This window comes from Mesoplodon bidens (genome assembly GCF_964165515.1).
Source record: "Mesoplodon bidens genome assembly, chromosome: 1".
Classification (NCBI taxonomy): domain Eukaryota; kingdom Metazoa; phylum Chordata; class Mammalia; order Artiodactyla; family Ziphiidae; genus Mesoplodon; species Mesoplodon bidens.
In genome coordinates, this window is record NC_138176.1 from 88,726,750 (window position 1) to 88,754,586 (window position 27,837).

At 40.6% G+C, this 27,837-nt stretch overlaps 1 protein-coding gene across 2 annotated transcripts in view; it reads left to right on the forward strand.

Annotated features, from left to right (window-relative positions):
* Positions 1 to 14,557, forward strand: part of AFG2A (AFG2 AAA ATPase homolog A) — a 333,075-nt gene extending 318,518 nt beyond the window's left edge. For both annotated transcript variants that reach the window (XM_081246187.1, XM_081246188.1), the window contains one exon: positions 13,644 to 14,557. In XM_081246187.1, coding sequence (XP_081102313.1) covers positions 13,644 to 13,820 — 177 coding nt within the window. In that variant the 3' untranslated portion in view covers positions 13,821 to 14,557. The remainder of the gene's footprint in view (positions 1 to 13,643) is intronic.
* Positions 14,558 to 27,837: the final 13,280 nt, after the last annotated feature.

Below are 27,837 nucleotides of genomic sequence, written 5' to 3' on the forward strand. Positions count from 1 at the left end.
CAACATAGGCCTGCTCCAGTTGCCTATACTTCCAGGGTCCCAAGGATCTTCACCTTCTCCCCCCAGAAAACTACAGAGTTGTCATCACAACGTGACAACACACACATGATTGATATGTTGCAGAGGAAATGACCTACCTGAATTTGGCTCTATCATAATGCCCTTTCCCCAGCCACAGTGATTGGGCCAAGCCACTCGGAGACGTGCCACAGGAGTTTTGGTTACTAAAATGAGAATATGAGGACTCTCTGGTGGCTAAAGCTGTAAGATATAAAACACAGAAACTGTGCATTGTCGTGTTTTCTACCACGTGGAGAAAACCACTCTGCAGTGAGAGAGAAATAAAGGCGAAGTACACAGAGAAGCATAGATCAAATTCGTGGACAGAGAGCCAGTCCAGGTGGTCTGTTGAGGCCCAGCCACACTACTGTCCTCAGGTTCTGTTAGATCCAATAATATCCTTATAATGAATTTCCCCTTTTGATTCAAATTGAGTTTCTGTCCCTAGCAGTCAAGAACTAATATACGGCAGATGTCACAAATGATTGCAAATATCTGGAGACATTAAGAGAAGCTGAGGCAGAATTTAATCCACCTTGCTAAGAGGCGTTCACATATGTAGTGTGAAAACTACTCATTAGTCCCTGTTGATTGAAGTTAGCCTGGTCGTGTTTGTTACGGCAGTTAAAGAATACACGCCTTGAAGTCTTTTCAAGACTTGGGTTTCTTCTTAAAGAAAATAAAAGTGTTGTTCATTAAAAGGTTGGTATAAAAAGTTAGTAATTCTAAGGTTAACCCAAAACTTAGCATAATCTTCCTTGGGAACATTAGTATATGTGGGGCGGGGGGTTAAATTCCACAAATATTACTAAAATGAGCAATTGGCAGAAAGATGGTTTAAAATATTTTGTTTCAGCATGTAAAATCTCGTTTTATTACAGAATTCTTTTGTTAAAGGCACAGCTATGCTGGGTTGCTGCCAGAGTGATGGGATCTTAACAGCCTAGTTAATTTTAAAAGATTTACAAATGCTGGGCCTCGAACTAACGATAGTAAAGTATACTTCACACTTTAATATAGTGCTTAAACTCATGCTGCATCTTGTGAACTTAATATTGCATCTGCAGATGAGGGGGGTTGTGGGTGTGTGAATGTAGATATTTTATTTCAAAGAGAACAGAGTTGGTGGGGGAGAGCAGGACAGACCTGTAAAATAACTCAGAATTTCTCCTGACTCTCACATTCTTCAGTGTAATTATAAAATATGTACAGAAGATATTTGAACACACTGTATCAAAGATGGTATGGGTTTATTTCCAGTTGGATGCCAGCACAATAAAACGGAGGTGCTTGTTACCAAGGTGTAGCCTATCTTAAGTTTCGTGATTAGATCTCCAAATGAAAAAGTACAGCCCTTAAGAGGAAATTCTTGGCACTTGCTCCTCTTTACAACATTATAGGGTGCTTTTATGTGTATATTTTATCATTCATAGTAGAGAATACATTGACTAAAATTGCAAAATAGTTTCCATTGTATCATAATCCCCTTGTGTCCAGTTGACTCACCTCCATGAAAAAAAATTCTGTTCAGTTAGAAATATCTACTGGTCTCTTTCCAATGATAAGTTTTTTGATGGTTAGAAATTTGGTGGTTAGTTTAAAATGATGAGGTATAATGTATGGGTACAGTCATGAGATTTACAAAATAGACATACTCAAATTCACTAAATTTTACATCTTTAGATTTTAAAAACTATAGATGAATAATCTATGCTTTAAAAATTCACCATTAGCTCCTTAAATATACCAACTGTTGCATTTCTCATAACAAACCAATCCCACCAAGTGACAATTTAATACATCTTTTTTTTTTTTTTTTTTTTTTTGCGGTACGCGGGCCTCTTACTGTTGTGGCCTCTCCCGTTGCAGAGCACAGGCTCCGGATGCACAGGTTCAGTGGCCATGGCCCACGGGCCCAGCCGCTCCGCGGCATGTGGGATCTTCCCGGACCAGGGCACAAACCCGTGTCCCCTGCATCGGCAGGCGGACTGTCAACCACTGTGCCACCAGGGAAGCCCTAATACATCTTTTAAATTAAAAAAATGTTGAATGTGATTTCTTCATTATCAACAAGTAGTTTCATTTGTTCTCCTTTTTCCACAACCCTTTCCATATCTGTGGATTGCTTTTATGGCCTTTCTCACAGTTTTTAGTTTATTCTTTACAAATGGAGACTTTCTGGCTCTTTTCTTTGCTGAACTTGTCACAAACCTTGTTCTCTCATTAGAATTCTTGTAAAGGAGTTTAGGTAACAGTAGTTGAGAAAGAATGTTTAAGTTTCATAGGCCATTAAGTAATGGACTTAATGATCAGAAGATAAAAACATGAATGTTTTGGTTAAAGCCTTCATAAACTGAATCATCTTTATTCTTCATCTGCATCTGGATTAAGAGTAACGGTAATGAAAAATGATTAGCCAATGTGGCTTTTACAAGTATTTGTAATTTCTTTTTGAGTTATATTACATATATAATTTTTTAATTGTTAAAAGGCAAGCACTGTATCTTACTACTGGCTTTTAAATCAGTAAAATCAGAGATTTTTTTTTTATCCTTTTTAATGGACATTCAAGAAATAGTTCAAAGTGCATCTCATTCCTTAGAAGACAACAGGCCAGATAGTTTTTCAGATAAGGAAACAACTTCCTCAGTTTCTAAATACCCCAGTGTGTAATGTTATTACCAAACATCAAAACCTACATATATTTAAATTTAAAAATTCACTTAATGGGTAATCTAAAATTACACATAGTTAATACGTGCCACTTGTAAATGCTAATCTTAACTTGGGAACTTGGGTTCTGTTTTCCTTAACTAATATGCTTAAATTTGCAGTCTTAGTGTCTTATTATCCTATCTTTTTTTTTTTCAATAAATGAAATAGGATATAGATCTTTAGTTCCTCTTCATGTCAATAAAGACCTAAATAAGCACTTAGTTATACCCAGAGGCAGTTGTTGAATTGTTCTAGGGTACAAGAGGAAGGTCTAAGAAAGTAAAAACTACTTGTCTTTACTATGATCAACTCTACTTCGTAACTTCTGTATTCCCCAGCTGTGGTAGTTCTAGCCCAGTTGCATTCTGGCCTAAGTCATCTGGAAAGGGGAAGATAGATATTACAATGAAGGATTCATAGGATTTAAGAGGATTTGAAGTGTAGTTACTATAGAGCAGTAGTTCTTAACCCTTTTGGGGTTATGGTTCCTTCTTAGAATATGATGAAAGCTTTGAACCGTCTCTCTACATATAAAAGTTTTCATAGGTTTCAGAATATTCTTAGACCCATCTAGCTATCCAGGGACCCTAGGTTAAAAATCTTTCTTATATAGCCAATAAACACACAAAACTGGTGAAGTAATACTTGAAATAGCATCCAGTTCATGTAACAAATAAGACAGTGTTGCTTTATTATTATTTGAGTTTAAAACAAAATAATATAATGTGAGCCTCTAAACAAATGGCTAATAAGCAACATGAGGATTATCTGTCAGAGGAAACAGAGACCACCTTAAAAATGTAAAAGTAGAGAAGATATGTGAATATATACTGTTAGGTGTTTTAGAGTGTCTTATTTGATGGTGATATCACATAATATAAATCCATTTTTATTTATTTATATGCTATTGGGAAAGAAGAGCTTTCCTTTCTTTCGGGATAATACTACTGTCAATGACATCTGTAAAATAAGTGTAAGATAAATAATCATGTTGTCTTCTCGCTCCCTGTCATGAGCTAATGGTATACTTAGCGTTTGCTCACTGGGACCTGTCTTCAGATCCCCTTTAGCTAGCTAAGTATTGTCAAGTCATTTTTTTCTAGTTAACACAGATAGCCATTAACACCATACCATACTCTTTAAAATGACTTTAAGGATGGCAAGCAAGGCTGCTGATTGAGCAGGACCAGCCTGCAGCTGCTCGGAGAATGGGAAAGGAGAAACGAGTTCATTATATATATTATATGCGTGTGGGGGGTGAAGGCGATCAAAAGGTAAAACTTCCACTTATAAAATGAGTGAGTCCTGGGGATGCGGAGCGCACAGCATGGTAACTGTAGTTAATAACACTGTGTTGTGAATTTGAAAGTTGCAGAGAGAGTAGATCTTAAAAGTTCTTATCACAAGAAAAAGAAATAACTGATTGTGGTGATCATTTCACATCATACACATATAGTGAACCATTATGTTGTACTCCAGAAACTAATGTTCTATGTCAATTATATCTCGAAAAAAGAAAAAAGGCGTAAAAGGTACTAACTCCCAAATACTCCGTTCTGTGGTCAGAGTCCAGAATCCCAAGCTAGACAAGATCCAGGCTACCCAGAGCATCCCCGAAGCTCTGGAGTTTCAAAGGAGGCATTTTTCTGGGTGTGTTGGTGGGGCATGATGTGGGAGTTTGCAGTGAAGACGGTTGACAGATGATGAAACATGGGGTATATTAAAACTGGCTTAACACCCCTGCTTACACCTTCCCCCAGCCACTGCTTCCCAAGCTCCCACAACACTGGCAGGGAGGATCCAACCCTCCAGACTTCGAGAGGAGTCCTAGAGCTAGCTGAACTTTGCTTAGTCTCCTCTCCCTAGAATACCCCCTGTGCTCTTCTCTCCTCTTTGCCAGGGGCCTAGCTCTCCCATTCCTAAGTGCTTTTTACCCAAAGTTTGGTGCCTCTTGCAGGGCTTCAGTAGCCTTCTGGGCGTAACTTGGTCATCAGCACGCCCCCCCAAGGGCTCACAAATACACACCTAGGATGACCCATTGTGCCCGACTTTATTGCTTTTTTAGTCTACAGTAGGCAGTTATCTTGGCTGCAGTTGTCACAGCAAGAGCTGCATGTGTATGTGTGTTTGTGCGTATTTAAAACAAAAAAATGTAAAAACTACTTTATATCTCTGTTCAGAGATGAGCTCAGCAGCAGACCTTTTTGTAGACTCCCGAAGGTCAAGGGGCTTGGTACGTTTTGGGAGTACAGCAGGGCCAAGGCTGGCGAGCCTGCATGGAGCTTGTAATCTAGTGAGGAGGCAGACATTGACCACTAATAACTCTCTACCTGACAATTGTGATATGACAGAACAGTAGTACAGGCTGCTACCAGACCATAAGGCAAGGGATCCTAAAGCATCCAGGCGTGGGGAGGTAGTGAAGTTGCCGCTGGGAGCGCCTCTCAGTGGCAACAGTCACACTGAACCTTGAAGGGCAAGTACGTTAAACCAGTACTTTGCACAATCTTGTCGCGTGAAAGTGGGACTTTGTTTTCTTCACTGCTCTGTTCCCAGGGCCTGGAACCTTGTAGGTGGTCAGTAAAGATTTGTTGAGTAAATGAATGAATGGAGGCCTCCCAACATCTGTTTGCCTTTCTCACCCCCTCTCCTTCCCTTACCACGAGGTTCTTGTTCTCTCTATACCCATACCAGTTGGGTGTTCTTCAAAACTAAAAATACTCCTTTTTAACTTGTTATGGGTTCAATTAATGTTAGAAACTTTTAAAGTTCCCACAGCTGCAGATGGTTGTAGAAACAATAAGAATAAAAACCCCAGCTCTTTCCCTCTGTGGGATGATCAATTCTTTTGTAAATTTTTAAAGAACAAAAACTATTACGGGTTTCTCCATGCAAGTAATAATGACTGCATGTACATATACTTCAGCTATATATTTTAGAGACCTCATAATAACTTACATCGGCAAAATTAAGCAACCCAGGGTTTTTCCCCCTTTCTCTAACATCACTAGGCTTCTAGAAATTCTTTCCCTTTGACTCTGTACTGTACTCTGTATGGCACTCTAGATTGTATGATTTTAACATAACCCCAGATGGATTCGTATCATAAAGCTTATTTTGCAGACAATCCAAGGGCAGTAGTTCAGTGATTCCTTAAATCTGAAACTTGCCCTCCAAAATTCTCACTTCTAGCCGCCTCCCACCCTTGCTGAGGTGTTATTTTAAAGAACTTTGAATAAACGCCGCTTGCTTCCCTCCAGTTCCCTTCCCCGGCTGGCTCTGTGCTATGCTGTGCTCTGCGTTCTCGGCGGTTCGGGGGCACCCCTGGCCGCGTTTGCGCCTGTGACAGTCTGACTCCATCTGCTGCTCTGTGGCCAGGAGCCTGCTGCGCTCCCCTCAGTCACCTCTTTCAGGCCCGGCCACTCAGCCACCTTTCACCGCGTCTCAATGGGGCCGGGGAGAATGGGCCCTCGGCGTCCGCGTGAGCACATAATCTCCCAGGTAGCCTCCTCCCTGAAGCACCTCCAGTGCAGGCTATTCGCAAACAGCAGGACTCCGCTCTCTGCTGGGTTCCTAATCCCTCAGACACGTAGGGGAAGTTGGTCGCGGGGCTGTGAAAGTGAAAAGGAAAGCGAGGGGCGGGGGGCTGAGCGCGCACCACGTCCCCCGCCCCTCGCCACAGTCAGCGCCAGCTGCAGCCCAATTAAGCGCAACAGGGCACAGGTGTTCCAGACAGAAGATGCTTTTAACAAAACCACTTTCTTGAAAATACCTAAGACTTTTTAAAGCACTGCAGCGCATTTCTTTTGGTGGATTCTTTAGAGCTGTTTAGTACACTTGAAATACAAAAGAAGCTGAAAAGCACATTTAGGCCTCACTGGGAGGCGAGCTTTCTTCGCGCCGAACATCAGGAGCGGCGGAGAGAGGGGAGCTCTGCCTCTGTGGATCCGGCGTGTAGTTGCCCAAGAAAGGGCTTGGGGGCGTCTCTCTTCTCCAGCTCCGTCTCCCCATGTAGCCTACTCTGTACTGTGCAGTTCACCTACTCATGCATGGCCATATCCTTGTACCCATAAATTACTGTCCCTAGGATGCAGTTGTAGTTTTCCTATGAACTATTTAAAAAGCAGCCCTGACATGTGCTGATTAAACTAGGTAAGTGAACTCAGCTCTCCGGAGCCACTTTTTTATCATCTGAGGTCTCCCTATAAATAAGCCTCTTCTTCTGGCACATTTAAAATCACTGACTTCTTTTTCTCCACAGATCTGAGTACACTCTGTGCCTGCAGGATGGGGTGATAGAAACCAAACAGAACTTCAGTTGGTTGTTTAAGCCGCCTTCAGAAGTTTGTTACCCTTCCGTTTTTCTGGAGGATACAGATAAGCTCTGAGAGGTAGTTAGGAGCTTAGTAGTGGTGGTTGCGTTAGAATCTCAGCATCCCTGTTGGAAGCGCGCAGCTCCTAGGCCTACTTGGAGCAGCAGCCCTTCTTCCCAGGCTTACATGCCTTCAAGGGTGGTGTTCCTGTTGTCACTGTCGTGATCTGTTTACAGTCAATAGAAAAGAAGTGCAGGTTACTACCCAGGCCTCATCTGGAATGGAAATGACTGTGCTTGAAGTTTTATTGGGTTCCTCATCTCAGTGCACCAGGAGAACCTGTAGTGCTGCTGTGAAACTGAAAAGAACAAGGGAAGGGTCACAGCACAGGAGGAATGAATACCCAAAAGAGTGCCCGACATTTTCAGGTTTTCCTTCCTGTTGATTAGTTTTTGGTAAACAGTTTTTGCCTTGACTGTCATTCTTAATCACGTCGTTTTAAAAAATTGCCGCTGCCTGTTTAGAAACCATGTTGGTTTTAATTTTCGCAATGAGCCTGTTTCTGTTTCGCAAAGCTGAGCCACCTGTTTAAACTCTTCTTGTTTCTTGGATTGAGGCAAAGAACCGTAGGCTGTGTATAAGAGGTTTCGGTTTTTTTTCCACAGTGAAGTAAGACATTGTTCTTATTCTTCGTGGCATTCAGAATTCTGCACAATTGCCTCTTTTGCCCTTTTGCATTTAAAAGTGAGGTAATTAGATTTCCCAAGGTTCAATGGTCAAGAGCCTTCTCACCCTGGGAAGTTGCCTCTCCACACCCCTCACAAGGGGAGTTGTCTCACGTAATCCAGTTATTGCTGTATTGTTGCTCTAAAGGCACTGCTTTTTCAGAGGACAAGCATAGCATGAAAATTCATACTCATATGTCCCGTCGCTTATATTGCCGAGTTACGTTTTTTCCAGCAATTGAAAACAATTACTGTTTTCCTCAGTGACTTTGTTTTGAGGATTTCTAAACATTTTCATAAAACTCTTTTCCTTTCTTACCTTTTAGGAGCTCATCTCAAATATGCCTAAATCTTTCATATAGAGATTTCCTGCTTATTTTGTTATTTTTCAGATATCTGATAGATCTATTATTACTGCTGAACGAATGGAAAGAGGATTTGTGACGTTGGCACCAAAAAATGGGTGTCACGGCTACTGAAACACAGCCTTAGTCGCTCTGACAGTGAGACCTTAGGCCTACTCTGCTAGTCTTTTGTCTTGTTTACTCATTTCCCCAAACAGATAACATTTTCACCTTTCAGCAAAGCACGTATCTATTTTTTAAAACAACACGTTGGCTTCACAGAGCCAGCCAAAACATTTTGCTTTTACAGGCTAATGGCAAAAGCAACCTGATTGGTAATTGGCTAAAAATTCATTTAAATGGTCTAGTCTGCAGCCTTTGGGGGAAGAGGACAGACAAGATGGTGAAGGGATTAGGGGAAAGCTTCCAAAATCCTTTTTGCCAAAGATGTTAAGGCGCCTAAGTGCCAAGAGTTTTCTTTCTAAACGGGTTAAACATTCCAGACAGTCTGTGACTCAAATTTGCGTGTTCGTCTACACCCCTCAGTGAGGTTCTTCTGGGGCCTCATGGGGAAAATTCATCTGAATTCCCCCATCACTGAAACAGTCCCAGACTCCGTGTGCTTTCAAAAGTGATGCCAGCAGAATGATGAGCTGTGTGGTCCCTGTATATACTGTAGATGTATATATACATATACATACACTCATTCAATTTTCTTACAAACTTTAGAGAGAGTAATGAAAAAGGTCCTAGTTTAAACTGAAGGTCCTTCTACTCAGCTTCCATAGTATTCATTCCCAAATAGGTGTATTAGCAAATTTATCTGAAAAGACCTCACCTTTCCAAGCTTAATACAGAAAAGTCTTCAGTAATTAACTGATGCCAGATTACTTTCATCAAGTGAGACAATAGATAACCATTTGCACAATTTTTTAAACAAATCTTCCATTTCAGTTCTCTAAACCAATATATATTACTGCCTTGTTGGTAAATTTGGGGGAATCTTTCTCAATTAAAGTGCGGTTTTCTCCCCCATGACAACACAGGAAAAATTTCCTGTCCCTGTATAACAAATTTTGATACCTAAGGAAGCATCCCTCAAACTAACAGGTATACTTGTATTCTTGCTAAAATTTCTTTTACTTCTAAGGAAAGAACTAGATTCAAAGTAGTGCCCCAGACCAAAACATTTGCTTAAATTGAACATACATCACAGTGTTAAATAATTTTTCTTACTGAGTTTATCATTCCAAAAACTTAAATGTAACTGACAAAGTCTAGGTCATATGAAACTTAAGTAAAAATATTATAGGATATTGGCCAAATGTTAGAAATATGTATAAAACATGCACTTTTGGAAAATCTGTGGGTAGTTAAGGAACTGTTCAATTCAACAAATGCGCGTGGACTACGTGCAGGTCCAGGGCACAAGTGTGTGCTGTGGCTGCTGCCTTTTGACTCCGTTAAACAGACTGGTCCTCCTCCAGTCTCTCTTGCTCAGCCCTTTCCCTTTCCTCTCTATTCTGGAATGGGCGAGAGCAAAAGAAAAAAGGATATAGGCTAGGCAAGAGCCATATCGTGCCTAGATTGAGCTGCTTGGTGTGGGTGAGCACCTCCCAGAGTGCGTGCTGAAGGTCAGCAGTAGCCCTAAAGGTAACCATTTATAGGTGTTCCGCCAAAAACAGAGGACAGGTAGAAAGTTCTGTGGGAAACATCAGCTTAAAAAAATTAAGCAGATCATCATTACTAGGCTTCACAGAAATCTTTAGCATTCTACTGTGCTTTGTGGGAGACAGAGTATATACAGTGTTACCTAAAACCTATTTGATCATGAAATACTTCTTCCTCTGAAAAGACACTAATATGTCAAGGGGAATGCTGGCATGGGCCATGAAAACAAGCAGGAAAGCTGCACTTTTCTTGGGAAGCATGGTATCTTGGAACTCATGCCACAATAAATGACCCAGGGCAAATAGAAACCAGCCATCATGAAATGGATCTCCTAAGAATACTTGCATTTCCGCGCCTGTCTTCTTATTGGAATTAGGAGAAAAGAACCAATAATCTGATTAATGTTTTTCCTTTTGGAATTTCTACTAAAAAGCCCTTTTATGGGGAAAAAAATAAAAACAAAGGATCTTTTAGGAGTTATGCTCTCTCCGCTGCTAGTGCATCATCTGCCTGTGAGTTGGGTTTAGAGCATTAGAGATGACTGTCATTGACTAGCCTTTACTGTCATTATGGCCCACGTGACTTCTGAAAACTATCATTGTTATTTTTAGTGACATGTTCATGATAGACTTACTCTTTTTTTTTTTTTTACCCCCTCCATTTTGGATACTGAGGCTAGATCCTTGTAATTCCTGGTCTCTTTCTCCCCACCTTGCTCACTTTATTTCTTCTGCTCAGAATGCCCCTTCCTTTCCTGTGTGCATATCTAAATTCTGTCCTTCCCACTCCAGTTTATGAACCAATAATTTCTTCCTTCTTTCCATACCAAAGCACTTTCCTTTTGCCTTGCCAGTGGTACCTCTTAATGCTATGTCTTGGACATCTCTGGACCCTCCAGCTGGCCTCACCTAGTTGTTGCACAGAGTAGCCAGCCGTTCAGTGGATGTTGATTGATGAGTGACGGGTCAATTATGAGTAGAGTTCTATTTCCTCTCAATTACTTGTTGTATATTGCTAAGCAAATATGATAGGAAAATAAAAGTGGCAGAAAGGATTGCCTAATTGACTGGTTCTTCAGGGCATCCCTTGTAAATAAAAAGAAACAGGATAAGGTTTATTGAAGCAAGTGTTGAATTCAGGCAGCCCTCAGCCACTCGAGAGCTGCAAACAGCTGGGCTCCTTCTACACAACGGAAGACAACTTCATATGAGGTGCTTGAGTACCAGTATTCAGCTGCTCTGTTTCCCTTGTCATTGTCTCCCAGAGATTCTAAAGGTCATCTCTGTCTAATCCAAACATTTCTTAGCGCTTTAGTCAAAACTCTGTCCAAGTTTTCTATACCTCACAATTCTGTAGAAATTGTTAATTAAGGGTCAGGCCAGTATTAAATATAGTTGGCAAATTATTGTGAAATGTTAACATATACTGAAGGCCCCAAGTTACTAACATCCAGGTTTCAAATGGCAGTTCCTGCTCTGACCACCACCAGTGCCCCCCTCTGCCACTGCCGTAGCAGCTAAGGACAAAGAGCAGTTTATAGCTTAGAGAAAAATCTATAGATGCAGATATGAAGGAAGGAAGGTTGATCTGCAAAGAGGAATTGCTCAGGGGAGCCAACCCCAAGGACGGCCTTTGAGGCCTCGATGACCTCTCTTCCCACTACCTACAGTTCCCTACCTTGCCATGTTAGGCTACTTGAGATTCCAGTTATTAGAGGAGTATAATCGTTTCTTCTTCTCCTAGTTTGATTACTGTGTATTGAGAGAGGAAGCCTTACTAGACTGGTGGTTCACTTTCTCAAATGTGCCAGCAATATTAGCCACCCAGCCACATGAACCAAATTCCAGGAATTTTGAGAGGTTCCAGGCAGCCTTGCGCCTCCCCTTCTTTCCTCAGCCCAACCCAAACTCCCTCCCCCGCCGCTCACCACCACTCCATTTGCCATGCTTCCATCAGGCTCCACACACACCTCTATGATGGGGTCACTGCATGTACAAAACCTGGGGGCACAAGTCCCACAGCAATTAATCAGTGAAGTCATTAGTAATTGTCTAGCACACATGGTAGGTGTTCAGTAAATGTTTGTAGCCATTATGTGCTGGGTCCAGTATTCTCTGAGGGAAGTGTCAGGTATGAAGTGTGCACGACATGGCATTGGCCCAGTGGTGGCAACCTCTCTACTCGACTTAGCCTGAGGGGGGAGCCACACAGTGAAAACCTTTCCTGTACTGTCTCAGAGAAGCAGCTAGAACTGCACCAGCGAGCAGGAAATTCAGTCCTCTTTGGCTCTTCCAGTGATTCTTCTTCCTACTTTTCAGCCTTGCAACCATCGCTTCAGATTCTTGCACAGATGAAAGAAGTGCTGCTCAGATGGAGGAGATGAGGGGATTGAGCTCTCCGTACTTGGTCCCTTCACCTCCTTCTGGAGGTCCCTGAGGTTCCTTTGGAACAGAATAGAACCAGTTTACCATGGGGGCGTTTTATGTGCTTTTACTGTGCTTATTAAATATCACATCTGATTTTCAAATAGCCCTTTTTGCACCAGAATATGTGATGAAGTTGTTTCACTAATCCCTAGAAGTTTTGTTTTTTCCTTCAACAAGTTGGTAGCCATTCTTTTTGGAAAATCATTAACATGCATAACCACTATAGTCGACTTCAGTGCTCATTAATGAAGCCCAGAACTAACAGTTACATTGTCGTAATTTGACAAAGCCATCTAAATCTATGCATGTTTTTTTGAAAGCTCCCTAAACATGCTGCTAAATCCCCTAAAGAGCTACTAAACTGCTTTGGCAGCCATTAGCCCAGCATAAGCAGAGGAACTCTTTTCAGTAAGTGAACAAACAGAGAAAATATGCTGAATGGCTGGACAAATGTGTTTCAGCTGGCCCTTTCATTTACCGATATAAGGGTGCAGTCAATATCAATCACTGTTTTCCCTGTTGCCCTGAAAATCACAATATCTCTTTTCATCCCACAAGCTCTTTTCACCACAGTAATGTGTCTTTAGAATGACACTGGCATCAGCCCGCTTCCGCTGTCTGAAGTCCAGAGAGCTTAAAACACATTTCAGGATTCAAGACTTGAACCTTCCTCCCTTCCGTTTTCCTACCGCGCACTCTCTCCTCCCTCCCTCTAGCATCCACTCCACCCCCTCCCCAGCTTCTTTTCAATTCTCTCAGCTTTCCTCGCTGAGTAAACAGAATTCACTTCTCTGTTCTAATGCAGCTCTCCAAAGTAAACGGAGACAACTCTATCTTGATATTCCTAAGATTTAAGAACTCATTAAGGAGATGCACATAAAGAAATGCTTTTACATGTTGGTAATAGATCAAAGGTTGAAAGGAATGTGGAAATTCTATGCTATGACAAGGTGTGCTGATGTGCAGGTCCTCACTCTCCATCAGTGCCTCCTTCCCCAGCCCTCCCCTTATCACTGGGCTTCTCCCCCGTCCACCCCACCACCACAGACACACTCATCCTTTGTCATCCCGTGTTAGAGGTCTGTGCCTGCACGTCCACTCCACCTTTACAATTGTAAGCTCCTTAAGAACAAACGCCATAACATATATCTTTTTGCCGCTCCTGGATCTCAGTACTTAATATGTTGTTTTGAAATGAAGGTGATTACTTTTTATCCTTTTGAAAACTTAAGTGGAATGACTCCCAAAGATAAATTTTAGGGATAGGCGTTTAGTTGTAGAAGTTACCACGGATGAAAATTTGAAATGTTAACATTTCTGAAAAACAGTAGTGATTGTTTTCTCTCTCCTTTTTTTTGTTGTTGCTTTTGTTTGTTTGTATTGTTTCAGATTATAGCCGTATGTAGAGAGGCAGCCCTTCTGGCTCTGGAAGAAGACATTCAAGCCAACTGCATTATGAAAAAACACTTTACTCAAGCCTTGAGCACCGTGACACCCAGACTTCCTGAATCACTGAGACGTTTCTATGAAGATTATCAACAGAAGAGTGGGCTGCATGCGCTCTGAGAAAATATACATATTCATTATACTAAAAATACTTTCTAGAGAAAACTTGTTTCTTTTTTAAAGAGTGTCAGAATAGCCCTTAATAAGCAAAATGTCTGAAATATGTTGACTAGATTGAGGGGCTTCAGTTCTTACAGACATTTTGAATCATATGGCAACAATGAAAATATCCATGAAAAATCTCTGGACAAGAGTTTAAGTCAGTTTTATCCAGAAATGTGTGCTGAGTTTTAAAAGGCAAACTTTTAGCTTTTTCATTATTTGACCTGGTTCATTCCTCCCATGCAATGCTTTCCTTACTCTAGAATCCATTTCAGTGCATTTCCAAATACCAAAACTGTGGGCATCAGTTTTATACAAGAACATAGAAAATGAGTGTAGATGAAAGCACGGTGAAAGTTATTTACAAACCTTTAATTTTGAAGACCAGCCCATGAAATGGCTAAAGCACCAGCTAGGCTTATGTGACCTTGTTTCCAAATACGTATTTGTTCTCATTATAATTCAGACTTAGCATTTTCCCTTTAGCCTTCTTAACCTCTACTTATGGCAATTAAAAAAAGAATTGAGAGTTATTTCACATACTGTAATGCCCTTTGAACGTTTAAAAAATTGGAAATATAAGCCCAGTCCAGACCTAGAAGTACTTGTGGTTTTTTTTCTTTTTCTTGTTTTCATAAAAATGCTATAAATTAACCATATGAGGTATTCATGTTTTAACTTGTACGCATTTCCAGGTTACCAATAAACTTCTTCAGTTCAAAGAAAAACCAACTTGTACTCTTAATCATATTGTCTAACGTTGCATTCTAAATATCTGTATTTATGCTCCAAATTATTTATCCTTGAGATTTCTTGACACTTTGATAATCCATAAGTATCCTTGAAAAAGCTGTTGGAAATTGATTGGTTGACTTCCAGTTCAGAAGCTGGCAATGGAGAGAATGTGCACTTAAACCCAGTCACTGTAGATCTTTGAAAATTCCCAGAAAGACAAGTCAGGCGAGAAATACCTGATTATCAAAATAACAGGGCTGTACCGTTTTGTGGTGGTAGACATTCCGAAGTCACATCTCAACTGTTTCATCCTTTGACTATCAGAAATAGATTTGCAGGCTTCCCTGGTGTCACAGTGGTTAAGAATCCGCCTGCCAATACAGTGGACACGGGTTCGAGCCCTGGTCTGGGAAGATCCCACATGCCGTGGAGCAACTAAGCCTGTGCGCCACAACCACTGAAGCCTGCGCTCTAGAACCCGCGAGCCACAACTACTGAGCCCACACACCGCATCTCCTGAAGCCCGTGTGCGCCTAGAGCCCGTGCTCCACAACAAGAGAAGCCACCACAATGAGAAACACGCACACCACAGCAAACTGTAGCCCCCGCTTGCCACAACTAGAGAAAGCCCGCACGCAGCAACGAAGACCCAACACAGCCAAAATTCATAAACAAAAATAAATAAATTTTTTTAAAGTAGATTTGCAAGGGGTTTTTACCCAGACTACATTGGTTTATTAGTACATAAAACCACCCAAGGGACGAAGAATATTACTACTATTTAGAAATGTGCTGGGAATTCCCTGGCCGTCCAGTGGTTAGGACCCTGTGCTTTCACTTCCGAGGGCCTGGGTTCAATCCCTGGTCAGAGAACTAAGATCCCGCAAGCCATGTGCGGCCAAAAATATATATATATAAATGTGCTGTCAAATAAAATAGTCACATGGCTATTTGAGATTTTAATTAAAATTAAATAATATTAAAAATATAGTTCATCAGACATGTTAGCCACATTTCAAATGTTCAAAGGCCACATGTGACAAGTGTCTACCATATTGGACAGAATAGATTGTAGAACATTTCCATCACTCAGAAAGTTCTGTTGGACTCTCTTGATTTAGAAAATAAGGCTTACACATTGAAATAAATAGAACCTCAAAGTTACTTTTGTGCTTCCCATTATCCCTTTAGTCATCAGGAGACCGTAACTTCCCTCTAAGTGCTGGGGCACAAGAAAATAAGAGAAAAACTTATCCCCAAAGGCCTAAACAGGAAAATTAAATCCCATTGCCAATAAACGAAAAACCAGAATAAGCTTGAACCAACACTGAGGCTCTCAGGCTGGGGCTGGGTGTTGGGGAGGAGGATGGCAACCTCATCAGCAAGGAGTTTAGGTGCTAATGGCCACTCCGACCCTTCAGCCCATACAATGTTTGAAGTTGTGACTGAGCCTCATACATAATGTTCAGATCTTTAAAGACCAACACCTTCAGTGTAAGGGCAGACTAGACATCCTCCCACAGGCCAGGGAGACCACAAGGAACTTCTCTTGACTTGGTCTGTGCTTTGGAATAGAAAAGAGGATTGACTATGGGCTCACCCGACCATGGCTTCAGGGTTTGAATTCACACAAACTCCGACACAGAGCTCAAAACCTAGAAATAAACATGAAGACAGAATCCAGGCTAGAAATATCCTTTGGGTGACTAGCAGTTGCACTAGTTGGAGGAATATATCCTCACCCTGGCCACAGAGGATTCCAGCAGCTAAAACCCTACTTACAGAGTTCATAATCCCAAAGGATATGGAGCAGTGGAGCGTCATGCTCTGCTGGCAGAGTATAAATACGTGCAGCCACTTTGGAAAAAAACTAGCATGTCTAATAATGTTGAAAACCCTATAATCCCAACAGTTCTTCAAGTGTATATCTCAGAGCAAGCTATTCAATAAAGTAGTGAATGAGAAAATCATAGCACTACTTATTTGTAAGTAGTAAGAAACTGGAAACAATCTAAATATCCTTCAGTAACAGAATGGATTTCTATGGAATACTCATACAATACGGTACCCGTGGCAGTTTAAAAAAAAGAAAAGAAAAGCTGTATGTAAAACAGAGGAATCTCAAAAGCAAAAAGAATGTTTCAGAAGGATACTTAACAATATTTATTTAACGTTTAAGACATGCAAAATAATATGTTGTTTATGCGGACATGTAGTAAAAGACTACATGAATGGAAACATAAAGCACCAAGTACTGGGAAGGAATTTCCTCAGGGGAGAGAAGTTGAAATGTTTCATATCTTAAGCTGAGTGATGGGAATACAGATGTTGATTGTAATACAGTCTATACTTTTTGTATGCCTAAGTATTTTATGACAATTTTTTAAAGATGACTTTAAACTGACATGGTGCAAGGGCAAAATGCACCTATAGCCATGTTCTGCATCCTAACTAACATCACAATCCTATTCACCCCATTCCATGGATTTCCAGTGCAATCCACAATGCCCACAATTCCATGTGTCTGGAAAATCAGGGGTACCGGGTATGATGGAATAAAATGCAAGCAGGGAAATAAGAGATCAGGCTTTTATGACCCAGAAAACAAGCTGAAAGAATTTTTTTGTTTTCTACTAGCTTTTTTTTATTTCCAGTTTTATTGAGATATAATTGACATAGAGCCCTGTATAAGTTTAAGGTGTACAGCATAATGATTTGACTTCCATCATGAAATGATGACCACAATTAGCGAACATCCATCATCTCAAACTGATACAAAATTAAAGAAATAGGAAAACAATATTTTTCCTTGTGAGGTTGGAAGAAATTTGTTGGTGAGTTAGTGTTTAGGTGCTACATGTCTTGCAGCAGGTGGGAGAAATTAAATCTGGGAGTCAGACATCTGTTTCCATGGCACTGTGATCATACAAAGAGTTGGAATTTAAGAACTTGAAAAGATTTTAGAGCACTACATCTTTAGTCTATTCCAAACCAATTATATTTTATATCTTTAGGTAGCTAATTATTACCGTCGAAAAGGCAATGATAGTCCTTTATTTGAAGTTTGTGCCCTTTCTACAACAGTAACAGTAAAGGTCTGAGCCACAAAAAGGAGCAGGTCAGGTGTTGCTGATTAGAGTTTACCCTGCTTTATCCATGGTGGTCTGACTTCTAATTCCAGAATCTCATGTTTATGGACTTAAAAATAGTGTATGATCCTATTATCTGGGATAGTTTGTGATTGAATACACAGTATAATTCATGGAAAGTTTAAGTTCAGCAAGGAAAGAAAATGCCTAGCTTCCTGTCTTTTTCGTATTTTGGCATCTATTTGGTCAAAAGTGTGTCATTGGTTCAGATTCTTTCCAGGGTTTGGGGATATTCACATTGACAAGCTTTTTGCAGCGTGCCAAAGGATTTTAGTTTGAATAGTGAAATTAATGTTTCCTTCTAACAACAAAACTTAGAAGAATGGCTTCTAACTTTTACTTCTTTGTGACCAAGCAAATTTATTTATAAGCTTAATACCGACCACCCTAACTTAGTTTGGAAAATATTCAGTTCTGTGTTATTTCTAATATGTAAAACAGGTTTTAAAAATAATGTATAAGCTCTCCATTTTGGAAAAATAATTATTGAATTTATAGAAAAACCAAACCTGAGTGTATGTTTAATTTATCTTAATCAGGGGAAGGCTATAGAAAGGTTGCTCTAAAGATAGAATAAAATGATCTCCCTGGCCTGTTGTTACTTAAATTCCTGAATGTGAGGTTGTTAGAGTCTAGGTTCATTTTGTCATGTTTCTCTGAGTCCTTCCTTTAAAGATGGGCACGCACCAAAGCACTTACGGGGTTAACAGGAGTTTCCAAATACAGTTTACGTAGAAATTCTAGTTCTCCAATTGATTTGCTTTCCTTCCTTCCACTTTCATTATACCAGTTGTGTGCATGGATAGACTTTACCTAACGTCTATGTCAAATATAACCCAGTAGCCTGTATCTTTGGTGGGGGTCTCTTTTGGGGAACAGAATCACTAGCAAATTGAAGCAGAAAAATTTACAAGGTTTTTAATGGTTCACAAAATCATTGGGAAATATGTAGACTCTTCTTTCAAGACTTAGTGATAAATGTACCTGGAAAGATGTTTAAAGTATCACACACAACACATACAACAGAACCCAAGGAAATTAAAAGAAAGAAAAATAGAGCTCATCTATGCTGAAATTAGAGAACAGATAAACTGCATGTTAAATATTTCAAAGGCTATCTGTCAGGTACAATTTGGACCAACTTGAAAATGTGCTCTATAACCACCATGTAATAAAACTGAAAATAAGAAATGTAGAAACAACAATAATAAAAAAACCAACTACTCAGAAGTTCAAAATTCATTTTGAAATAATTCTTTGATCAAAGAAGTCAAAATCAAAATAGTGGAATATCTGGAAAATAATAATGAAAATACTTACATCAAAATTTATGGTTCATTTCCATATATCTACCTCTCAAAAAATTTTAAGCACAGATGGTTTTATAGGCAAAAATTCATTTAGATCTTCAACCTGATCATTGTTATGCTATTTAAACTGTTTCAGAGCATAAAGCAAAAGAAATCCGAATTCTTGCTATGACTAGCATACTGCCAACCCCCCTTTACTAGCTACATATCAATAGAAGTACTTTAAAGAATGATTACTCAAAATCAGATAATAATTTAGCATATTAATAGATCAAAGTAGAAAACAATGCACTCAGTTTTATGGAACTCAGCATCCGTTTCTCATTTTTTAAAAAAGTAAAGATAACATTAACGTGCTAAAAATAGTCATCCTAAGCCAATGGGCAGTAACATAATTAAATATCAGAAATGATTTTCTAATTTTGTTGTAAAATCGATATCTCCATCTGTGCTTCATCCAGGACAACTTGGAAATAAAAATATTTTTAGTGTGTAAAAACTAATAATAAATAAATAAATATCAGAAGCTAGAGCAATCGTTCATCTTAATTCCTTGAGTGCTAGCCAATGAAGGCATACATGGAAGTAGAGTAAAAAAAAACCCAAGATAATTCACTGAGGGATTATGATGCAGCTAATACGGCCTCAGACTTCACTGGCTGTTACAACAAAGTAAGTTCACATTTTCTTTTGTACCCAATTTATGTCTTTAAGCCTTCATCCTCCAATAACCGGAAGTCCATTCTACTGATTTTGCCTCTTCAAGTATTTTCTGGGGCTCCCCCACGAACAGACTTCAATGTTTGTTAAGTACATAATGGCAGTAGCTTAATACCAGTTCCTCGCTCTCCACTCATCCCCCACCCCGCCCACCTTGTCCCTGCCGTGAGCTACTCCTCACCCCTGGGCCCCTGACGCTAGCTCCTAACAGCTTCCTCCAGCTCCATGCTGCTCTCCCTCTCTCTTCCCCCCAGTTTAGACAGCGACCTTACCTCAACTCCCCCAGTGCATAGGCTAAGGCTAGGCTGCGACGTTTTAGAAAACTGATAATAGAGAACCATTACAATGATGAAAACAGTTCAGTTTCATATTGGATATCAGGGCTCCTAGAGTCTGTACCCGTGTTCCTCCATGGGCAAATGATCTCTTTCTACTACCCTGTCAAAAGAACCAGCCTATCACATGCTAACTGCGGTGTCCTTCACTGTGTGTCTCAATCAGGACACAGAGTAATTTCTGCCATTCTGCCCACCATGGAAGCCACTGTCATCTATGGTGCAACTCAATGGTCCCCCACATTTTCACTCTAGAAAGATTTTTGTTTTAATTTTTGAATATCTAAAATTTACATGAAGATTTTTTTTAAACCAAAATCTTTCCCCTAGAGGTAAACTTCTCTTCTACCTTGAGAACAACAGTAAACAACATCAGGAAGTTTGAAAACTGCTCTTAGATGATCAAGGTTCCAGGAATATTATATTCCAGTCTTAAAGGAGCCTATTACCTTTACAAGCCCTAGAGTTCAGTAAAATGGATCCTTGACTAGTCTCTCCATGAAGGGAACAGGAAAAGGAAGAGAATATAGGGAGCTCAAAAGGATACCTTAGAAGTGGAAAAAGAAGACATTTTCCAGAAGCAGAAACAAAGGGTCAGTGAGGAGGAGCAACTTCAGTGAACATCATTGGACTTAGTTCCTAGTAGTTCATGAATGGCCTTCAAAGAAACTATCTCAATGGAGTGATAAAGGCTAATGGTGGTTACACTATGTTACATACTGTATGTGGCTTTTTCCAAAAGAAATTTTAATACAGTAAGTGTGTCCGTTAAGTTCTTTTCTGCCATCTCCAAACTCAACCTTCTAAACTTTGCTTTGTGGTGCTGAGGCTGGTACTCAACAAACCACATTCCTTCATTGCCAGCTGATGCCCTAATAGTCGTGCCAGTAGGAGGCGCTAGTGGAAGACTGCGAGGCTGGAGCAGAAGATGGAGCTTGTTCCTTTCTGTTGTTTCCTGTGGGCTCCCTGTGTCCTCCCTGCCTGTTTCCTGAGCATCACCTGAGCACAGTTGTTTTTTTAACCCCATCAGTGGCAGTTCCTTCCCACAGCAGTTGAGTCCAACATTTGCAAAAGCAGCCTCATGGCTCTCTTCCTTTCCTCAGAGATGCCAGCACTAGGAGACTGTTTGTGGGTATAGAGTTTAAGGATATTAATAAACCAAGGAGGATTTAGTGTAACACTGGATTGAGCTGAATGTATGATATACGCTCATTTATCACAGATTTTGGGTTAAATGTGTTAAGTTTGTTTAGCGGCAAGTGGATGTCATAAGCTACTTCTTTATTTTACTTTGTATTAGTTTCTTGTTTCTCTGGTCCCCACTGCTTCATGTGTGCAGGGGTTCTTCTCTGTTTTGTTCACTGCTGTATTCTCCCCAATTGCCACTGTAAGTGAAAAATTTTTTGGCTTCGCTGCCACATTTTAAAAAATAACATCTTTTTTAATTTGCATATTTCCACAAAAAAAATTTTTTTTCGTGGCCTTCTGTGCTCTGTATAACTTCTCAGTAGGAATTCTTCAGAAAACTTGATGAGAGTGATTGAATGAATGCAAAAGAGCCTATTGGCTGAGAGTTAAATGACAACAATTTGCCATTTCAACTGCTCCTACTAAGCTTTCTGAGGTTCTGTCAAGAAAGAAATCTGGTCTTTTGTCTCCCACCTTTAACAATTCACCCCTTTATTCCTCCATGTCGCTCCCATTTTAGTAATAAAATATCTAGTAAAAACTAAGAGTTGGTGGAATCATTCAAATAGATATAGTAATAGTAACACACATTTTTAAACATTTTGTTCACAAAGGCCCACACTTTGGGAAAATTTTGAGATTTTTGGTAGGTTTTCTCACAAAAAGTTGGTGTTCCTGAAAAAACATTACAGTGAAGTTTTAGCACAGAGCCAGGATGCAGCAACCCAAAGAACAGTAAGGAGTTTTCCAGTGTCTTCTGGGGTAATTTGTACTTTTCACCCCTTTGGGCAGGTTAGAGTTCATCATCACAGGGCCCATCGGCCCTGGAATCACAGCTCAGAACCACAGGAATTTGTTCAACATTCTGGGCAGAAATTGTGTGTCATTGCCACCCAGGATCAGACTTCTCCTCTGGTCTCAGGGAAGAGAAGGTCCACATGCCTTCCCTCCTCTCCCCTTCCCTGGAGGGTCAGTGGAGGTGGTGACCACCAAGCTTTGTGTACACCACAGTTCACATCTTTCTTTCGTGTTTCCTTTTAACAAGGTTCGTTCTTTACCATGGTCTTAACTGCCCAGCCCCGGTGGACTCCAGGTGAATTCCATTAGAAAGCACACTGGGAAGAAGGTAGAAGAATTTTGGCAAAATCACAAAATGTGGATAGTAATATACCAGTTGCAATGGAACACTCACCTATCTCATGGGGGTGCTGTGAGAACCAATTAATGTTTGTAAAGGCCTTTGGGTTCCTTGGAGGGAAGGTGCCACCAGAGCACTAAGCATTATTGTGGAGGGATTATGTGCACAAATACAATACCAGGAGCCAGGATATTACTAAAAATAAAGCAGAACTTTCTGTGAGGAAGGTAAGGAAGGAAATGCCTCACTGAAAAAAGCTTAACTGTCTCTTAATACAAATGCTTAGGCCACCGGGTAATGGAACGGCAAATCTGAGATTCTATTCTAAGTAAAGAATTATGTTTTCTCAGCATTGTCAAGGTGCTGTGGAACAAAACAAAGTGACTGCTTTACCCGAAAGAAAGTTATAGTCTTTGAAAAAGAGATTAAGATGATGTTTGGCTACTGCACTGTGTCCATCCATGAGGAAAAAGGCAACAGAAAAGCAAATGTTTGTTTGCTTTACAGGGGAAGGAGTTTAAAACATTGGAAGAAAGGAGACTGTTTCAAGTTTAAATACTTGTTGATGGTGGCTCCCAATAAATCTAGTGATGAGGATTAAAGCTTGTTAGAAACCGAAACACACTTTTCATTTGCTTCTTTCTCAAACAAGTGCTTTAAAACCTATGTTTGAAATAGCAGAAGTAATATCTTCTTGCTTGTGGGTTTACAAAAATGATCACATTAACTGTGTAAAAAAACAAAAACAAAAACAAAACAAACAAACAAAAACCCTTTACTTTGTCCATGTTATAAGTACCACAGGCTATATTTACGGAATGGGTCGTATAGTGTTTTCGAAGCCCTCATTAGGCACTGGGTTAATAAACTCACAACAGAAATGGGGATGAAAACTGTCTCCTCCCAAACCCCTCTTTCTGACCCTTTCTTTCTCCTCCACCTGCTTCTTTTATAACATGGCCTCAGGAGCCTGAAGCAGATTAGCAAACAAATATATCCTTTAATGTCATGGCATACTTTCCCCAGCATAAATGGGATTAATCTGCCAACCCAGCAAATTCTACGTTGCAAATACCTCAGCTGCATAATCAGCCACTTCCGCCAACCCCCTAATTTATGGCACAAAGTTCATTTTATTTTAATGTTTGCACTTGTTAGACTTTCTTTCTCCATTCTTCCCTCCCATTCCCTCTCTCACTCTCTCGTTTTCTACCTTTGAAAAGTCCTGTATGCAGCCTTTAGACAAGCATCAAAGAGCACAACCCTGTGGCTCCCAGAGAAGCCAGAGAGTGAAAGAATGTGGAACCTGAACTGCCCTCCAGCAGCCCCAGAAGATCCAGCTCCAGAATTTCCCAAGGCAGCCTGGGTCTGGCCCTGGCTGGACAGCGCAAGGGTGAGGCCTGAACATCATGGCCAAACATAGGCACTCTATCGCCCCCAAAGCTTGTTGGCCCCAGATTTTACCATAATAATGAAGAAAATCTGGGCCAGTTCCCTAGACCCTACTCAGACATTTTAAGAACTAGAAATGTGTTGAGTTTTGTGTGAATGGAGAAGGCAAGCAGCCTGATCGCTGATCTCAGAATCAGGTGTGTCCAAGCGTCATTGACTTCAGTGACTTGCTCAAGGTCACAGTGTAAGAGGAAGGGCAGGCGGTTTACAGTCACTAGCTCTTCTGCCCACCCAAGCCGTCCTGTTCCTACCAAACCGCACTGCTTCCCTGAGGAAAGGATCACCACGCTGCTCTCATTCAGGAACCTGAAGGGAAAAGGGCTATTTTGGGGTTATTTACTCAAAACCATTGGGTAAATTCTGAGTCATATTAACGTTTCCCTTTACTCACCCTTTGAAACCTGATCAACGTGAGTCACTAAACTGTTCTATCCTCTTGGTTGGTTACCAAAGGGAAATGCTTCATTTTAAGAAGTAGGTCGTCCTGGCTGTTGTGGATGCGTTTCTGAGAGTCACAATGGACAGAGATGTGACGAATAATGAGGCCAGAAGAGCCCTGCAGCTGTGAGCCCCCAAGTCCTCATGGCACGTGAGCCAGAGAGACTCCTCCTTCCTGAAATACAGGGTCTCCGTCAGGCCTTTAAGCTAAAATAGTAGGAACAATGGGTTAAGGAAGAGTGAGAACGTAAGCATGTTTCTAAAGAACGGTCATGACATCAGGACCTTTTATTGCAAAACAGCAAAGGAGCTTAACAAATGAAGCACAGCAACGTGCAACACAATGGATGAATCTTAGTAATAGGATATTAAGTGAAAAAGAGTGTCCCCAAAGATTAGGTACCACGTAATGCCCTTTATATAGGTTAAAGCAACTAACAGTTTTTTTAAAACCATGAGCAGTTTAGGAATACAATACAACTATATAGAAAGAAAAGCAAGGAGTTGATGGGTTCAGGATTCAGGATGATGATGGGGAGGACAGTAGTGATGCTGGTGGGAGAATGTATGAATAGATGTGAGTTATTTTCCAGTCCTATTTTTGCTTTGGGAGATGGGTTCATAGATGCTAAGTACATTCCCATAAATTATTTACATACCTAGGATTTAGCAGGTACATTATCTATACCTAATTAAGGTAAGTAAATAATTTATGTACTTAATTATATACATAAATAAGTAAATAACTAAATTTAAGCTGAACATTCACAGCCCAGTGATAACAATGTATCATGAATCAAGGACCCTTGGCTCATAGACGGCCATCTTCTCCCTGTGTCTCTTCATATCATCTTCCCTCTAGCTGTCACTGTGTTGAACTTTCCCCTTTTATAAGACACTGGCCATACTGGACTTAAGAACCACTCTAATGCCTTCATTCAAACTTGATTACTTCTCTTGAGACGTTTTCTCCGAATGAGATCACATTCTGAGGTACTGGGGGTTAGGATTTCAACATACCTCCTTTTGGCAAGACACAATTCAACCCATACAACAATGCACAATACTTGACTGTTAAGATCCATGGCATTGGGAAAGGGGGAAACAGTTATTTTAATTGTGCATTTACAATGCCGTTTTCAAAGTTTTTTCTTCATTTTGGTACTGCTGGCTTAAACATTGTGAATGGAAGAAAGCATAGAAAGATTGTTGAAACACTCTAAAAGAGAGACAGACAGACAGACAGAGACAGAGAGGAATCTCATTCTCTGAGTCTTTTTATTTATTTATTACTTTTTAAAAATTGAAGTATAGGGCTTCCCTGGTGGCACAGTGGTTGAGAGTCCGCCTGCCGATGCAGGGGACACAGGTTCGTGCCCTGGTCCAGGAAGATCCCACATGCCGTGGAGCGGCTGGGCCTGTGAGCCATGGCCACTGAGCCTGCGCGTCCGGAGCCTGTGCTCCGCAACGGGAGAGGCCACAACAGTGAGAGGCCCGCGTACCGCAAAAAAAAAAAAAAAAAAAAACTGTAGTATAGTTGATTTATAATATAACAGTTTTAGATATACAACATAATTATTCAAAATGTTTATAGATCATACTCCATTTAAAGTTATTATAAAATATTGGCTGTATTCCTTGTGCTGTACAATATATCCTTGTAGTTTGTTTATTTTATATATAGTAGTTTGTACCTCTTAATTCCCTACCGCTGTCTTGCCCCTCCCCCCTTCCCTCTCCTTACTGGTAACCACTTGTTTTTTCTCTATGTCTGTGAGTCTGTTTCTGTCTTGTTATATATGTTCATTTGTTTTACTTATTAGATTCCACATATAAATAATAACATAGATTATTTATCTTTGTCTGTCTTATTTCGCTAAACATGATATTCTCTAAGTCCATCCATGTATCTGCAAATGGCAGAATTTCATTCTTTTTATGACTGAGTAATATTCCAACATGTATACATACACCACATCTTCTTTATCCATTCTTCTGTTGCTGGGCACTTAAGTTCCTTCCACATCTTGGCAATTATAAATAATGGTGCTATGAACATTGGGGTGCATGTATCTTTTAGAATTAGTGTTCTCATTTTCTCTGAGACTTTTTAATTGATCACAAATATTGATTACAAAACTTTAAGCCAACTTTGATTCATTCTGCTCCTTAAAGCAGCCACTCAATGCTAGGTACCCCTTCTATCATGCAACATCTATCAACGTTTAAAATGCATCAGCTTCTCTCTTCCTGGAATCTATTTATAACATGAGTTTTTAAAAGGTGTCCAAGGCTGTTTATGGCAACATTGTTTGTACTAGCAAAAAAACCCCCAAAAAACTAGAAACATACTAAAGGTGTATCAGTAAGGGAATTGTTGAAAAATTTATGGTATATCTATGCTGTGCAAGCATTTAAAAAGAACAAGAAAGAGTCTTATAATAGTAGCCAAGCAGTGGGGAGCATTCACTCTGTGCCAGCCCTGTGTTAGGTGTGCTTATACAGATTGTCTGATTTATTCTCGGCCAGTCGGTCACTGGCCTGGGTACAGTTGAAGAAAGAGGGACCTAAGAGACTTAAGTGGTGAAGTCACTTGCCTAAGATTACACAACTAGTTCAGCTAGGATTCAAGCCACGAAAGTGTATAAATGAGAAGACACGTTTTGAAAAATATGTACCGAGGTTCGAATAGCGGTTATCACTCTAAAGTGGTGGGGTTGGACTTCCCTGGTGGCGCAGTGGTTAAGAATCGCCTGCCAACACAGGGGACACGGGTTCGAGCCCTGGTCCGGGAAGATCCCACATGCCGTGGAGCAACTAAGCCTGTGCGCCATAACTACTGAGCCTGTGCACTAGAGCCCGTGTACCACAACTACTGAGCCCGTGAGCCACAACTACTGAAGCCTGCGCACCTAGATCCTGTGCTCCCAACAAGAGAAGCCACTGCAATGAGAAGCCAGCATACCACAACGAAGAGTAGCCCTCCCTCGCTGCAACTAGAGAAAGCCACAGCAGCGAGGACCCAACACAGCCATAAATAATAAAATAATAAAATAAAGTGGTGGGGTCATGGATGATTTTGCTTTTCTTTTTCAAAAAGACAGAGTCTGTGTCTCTCAGGCCCATTCCTTTCTTCCTTTTTGTTCCCGCTGCTCCCAGGTAAGCCCAAGTTTCATCGTCTCATGCTTAGTTTACACACTCGTCTCCTGGTCTCTGGTTTTCCTCTAAATATCCTGCACGACCCTTGGACCTGGCAGTCCCTTCAGTAGGTACCCTGCCTTCCAAGGAAGGCCAGCTCTTCAGGCTGGAATTGCCTGGCCACCTCTTAATAATCCAAACTTTTCTTCTTCTAGGGTTCAAGCTTGACCAGCTCTGCTGCAAGAAGCCCCGTCTTTTTCCTGCCCGTCTCCGTTCCACGTTTCTGCCACCGGTGTCCTTACATGGTGTGCGCTCTCATCCACAGGGGCTCCCCTTTCCTTCTTTGCTGAACTAAAACCTTCAGCGCTCAGT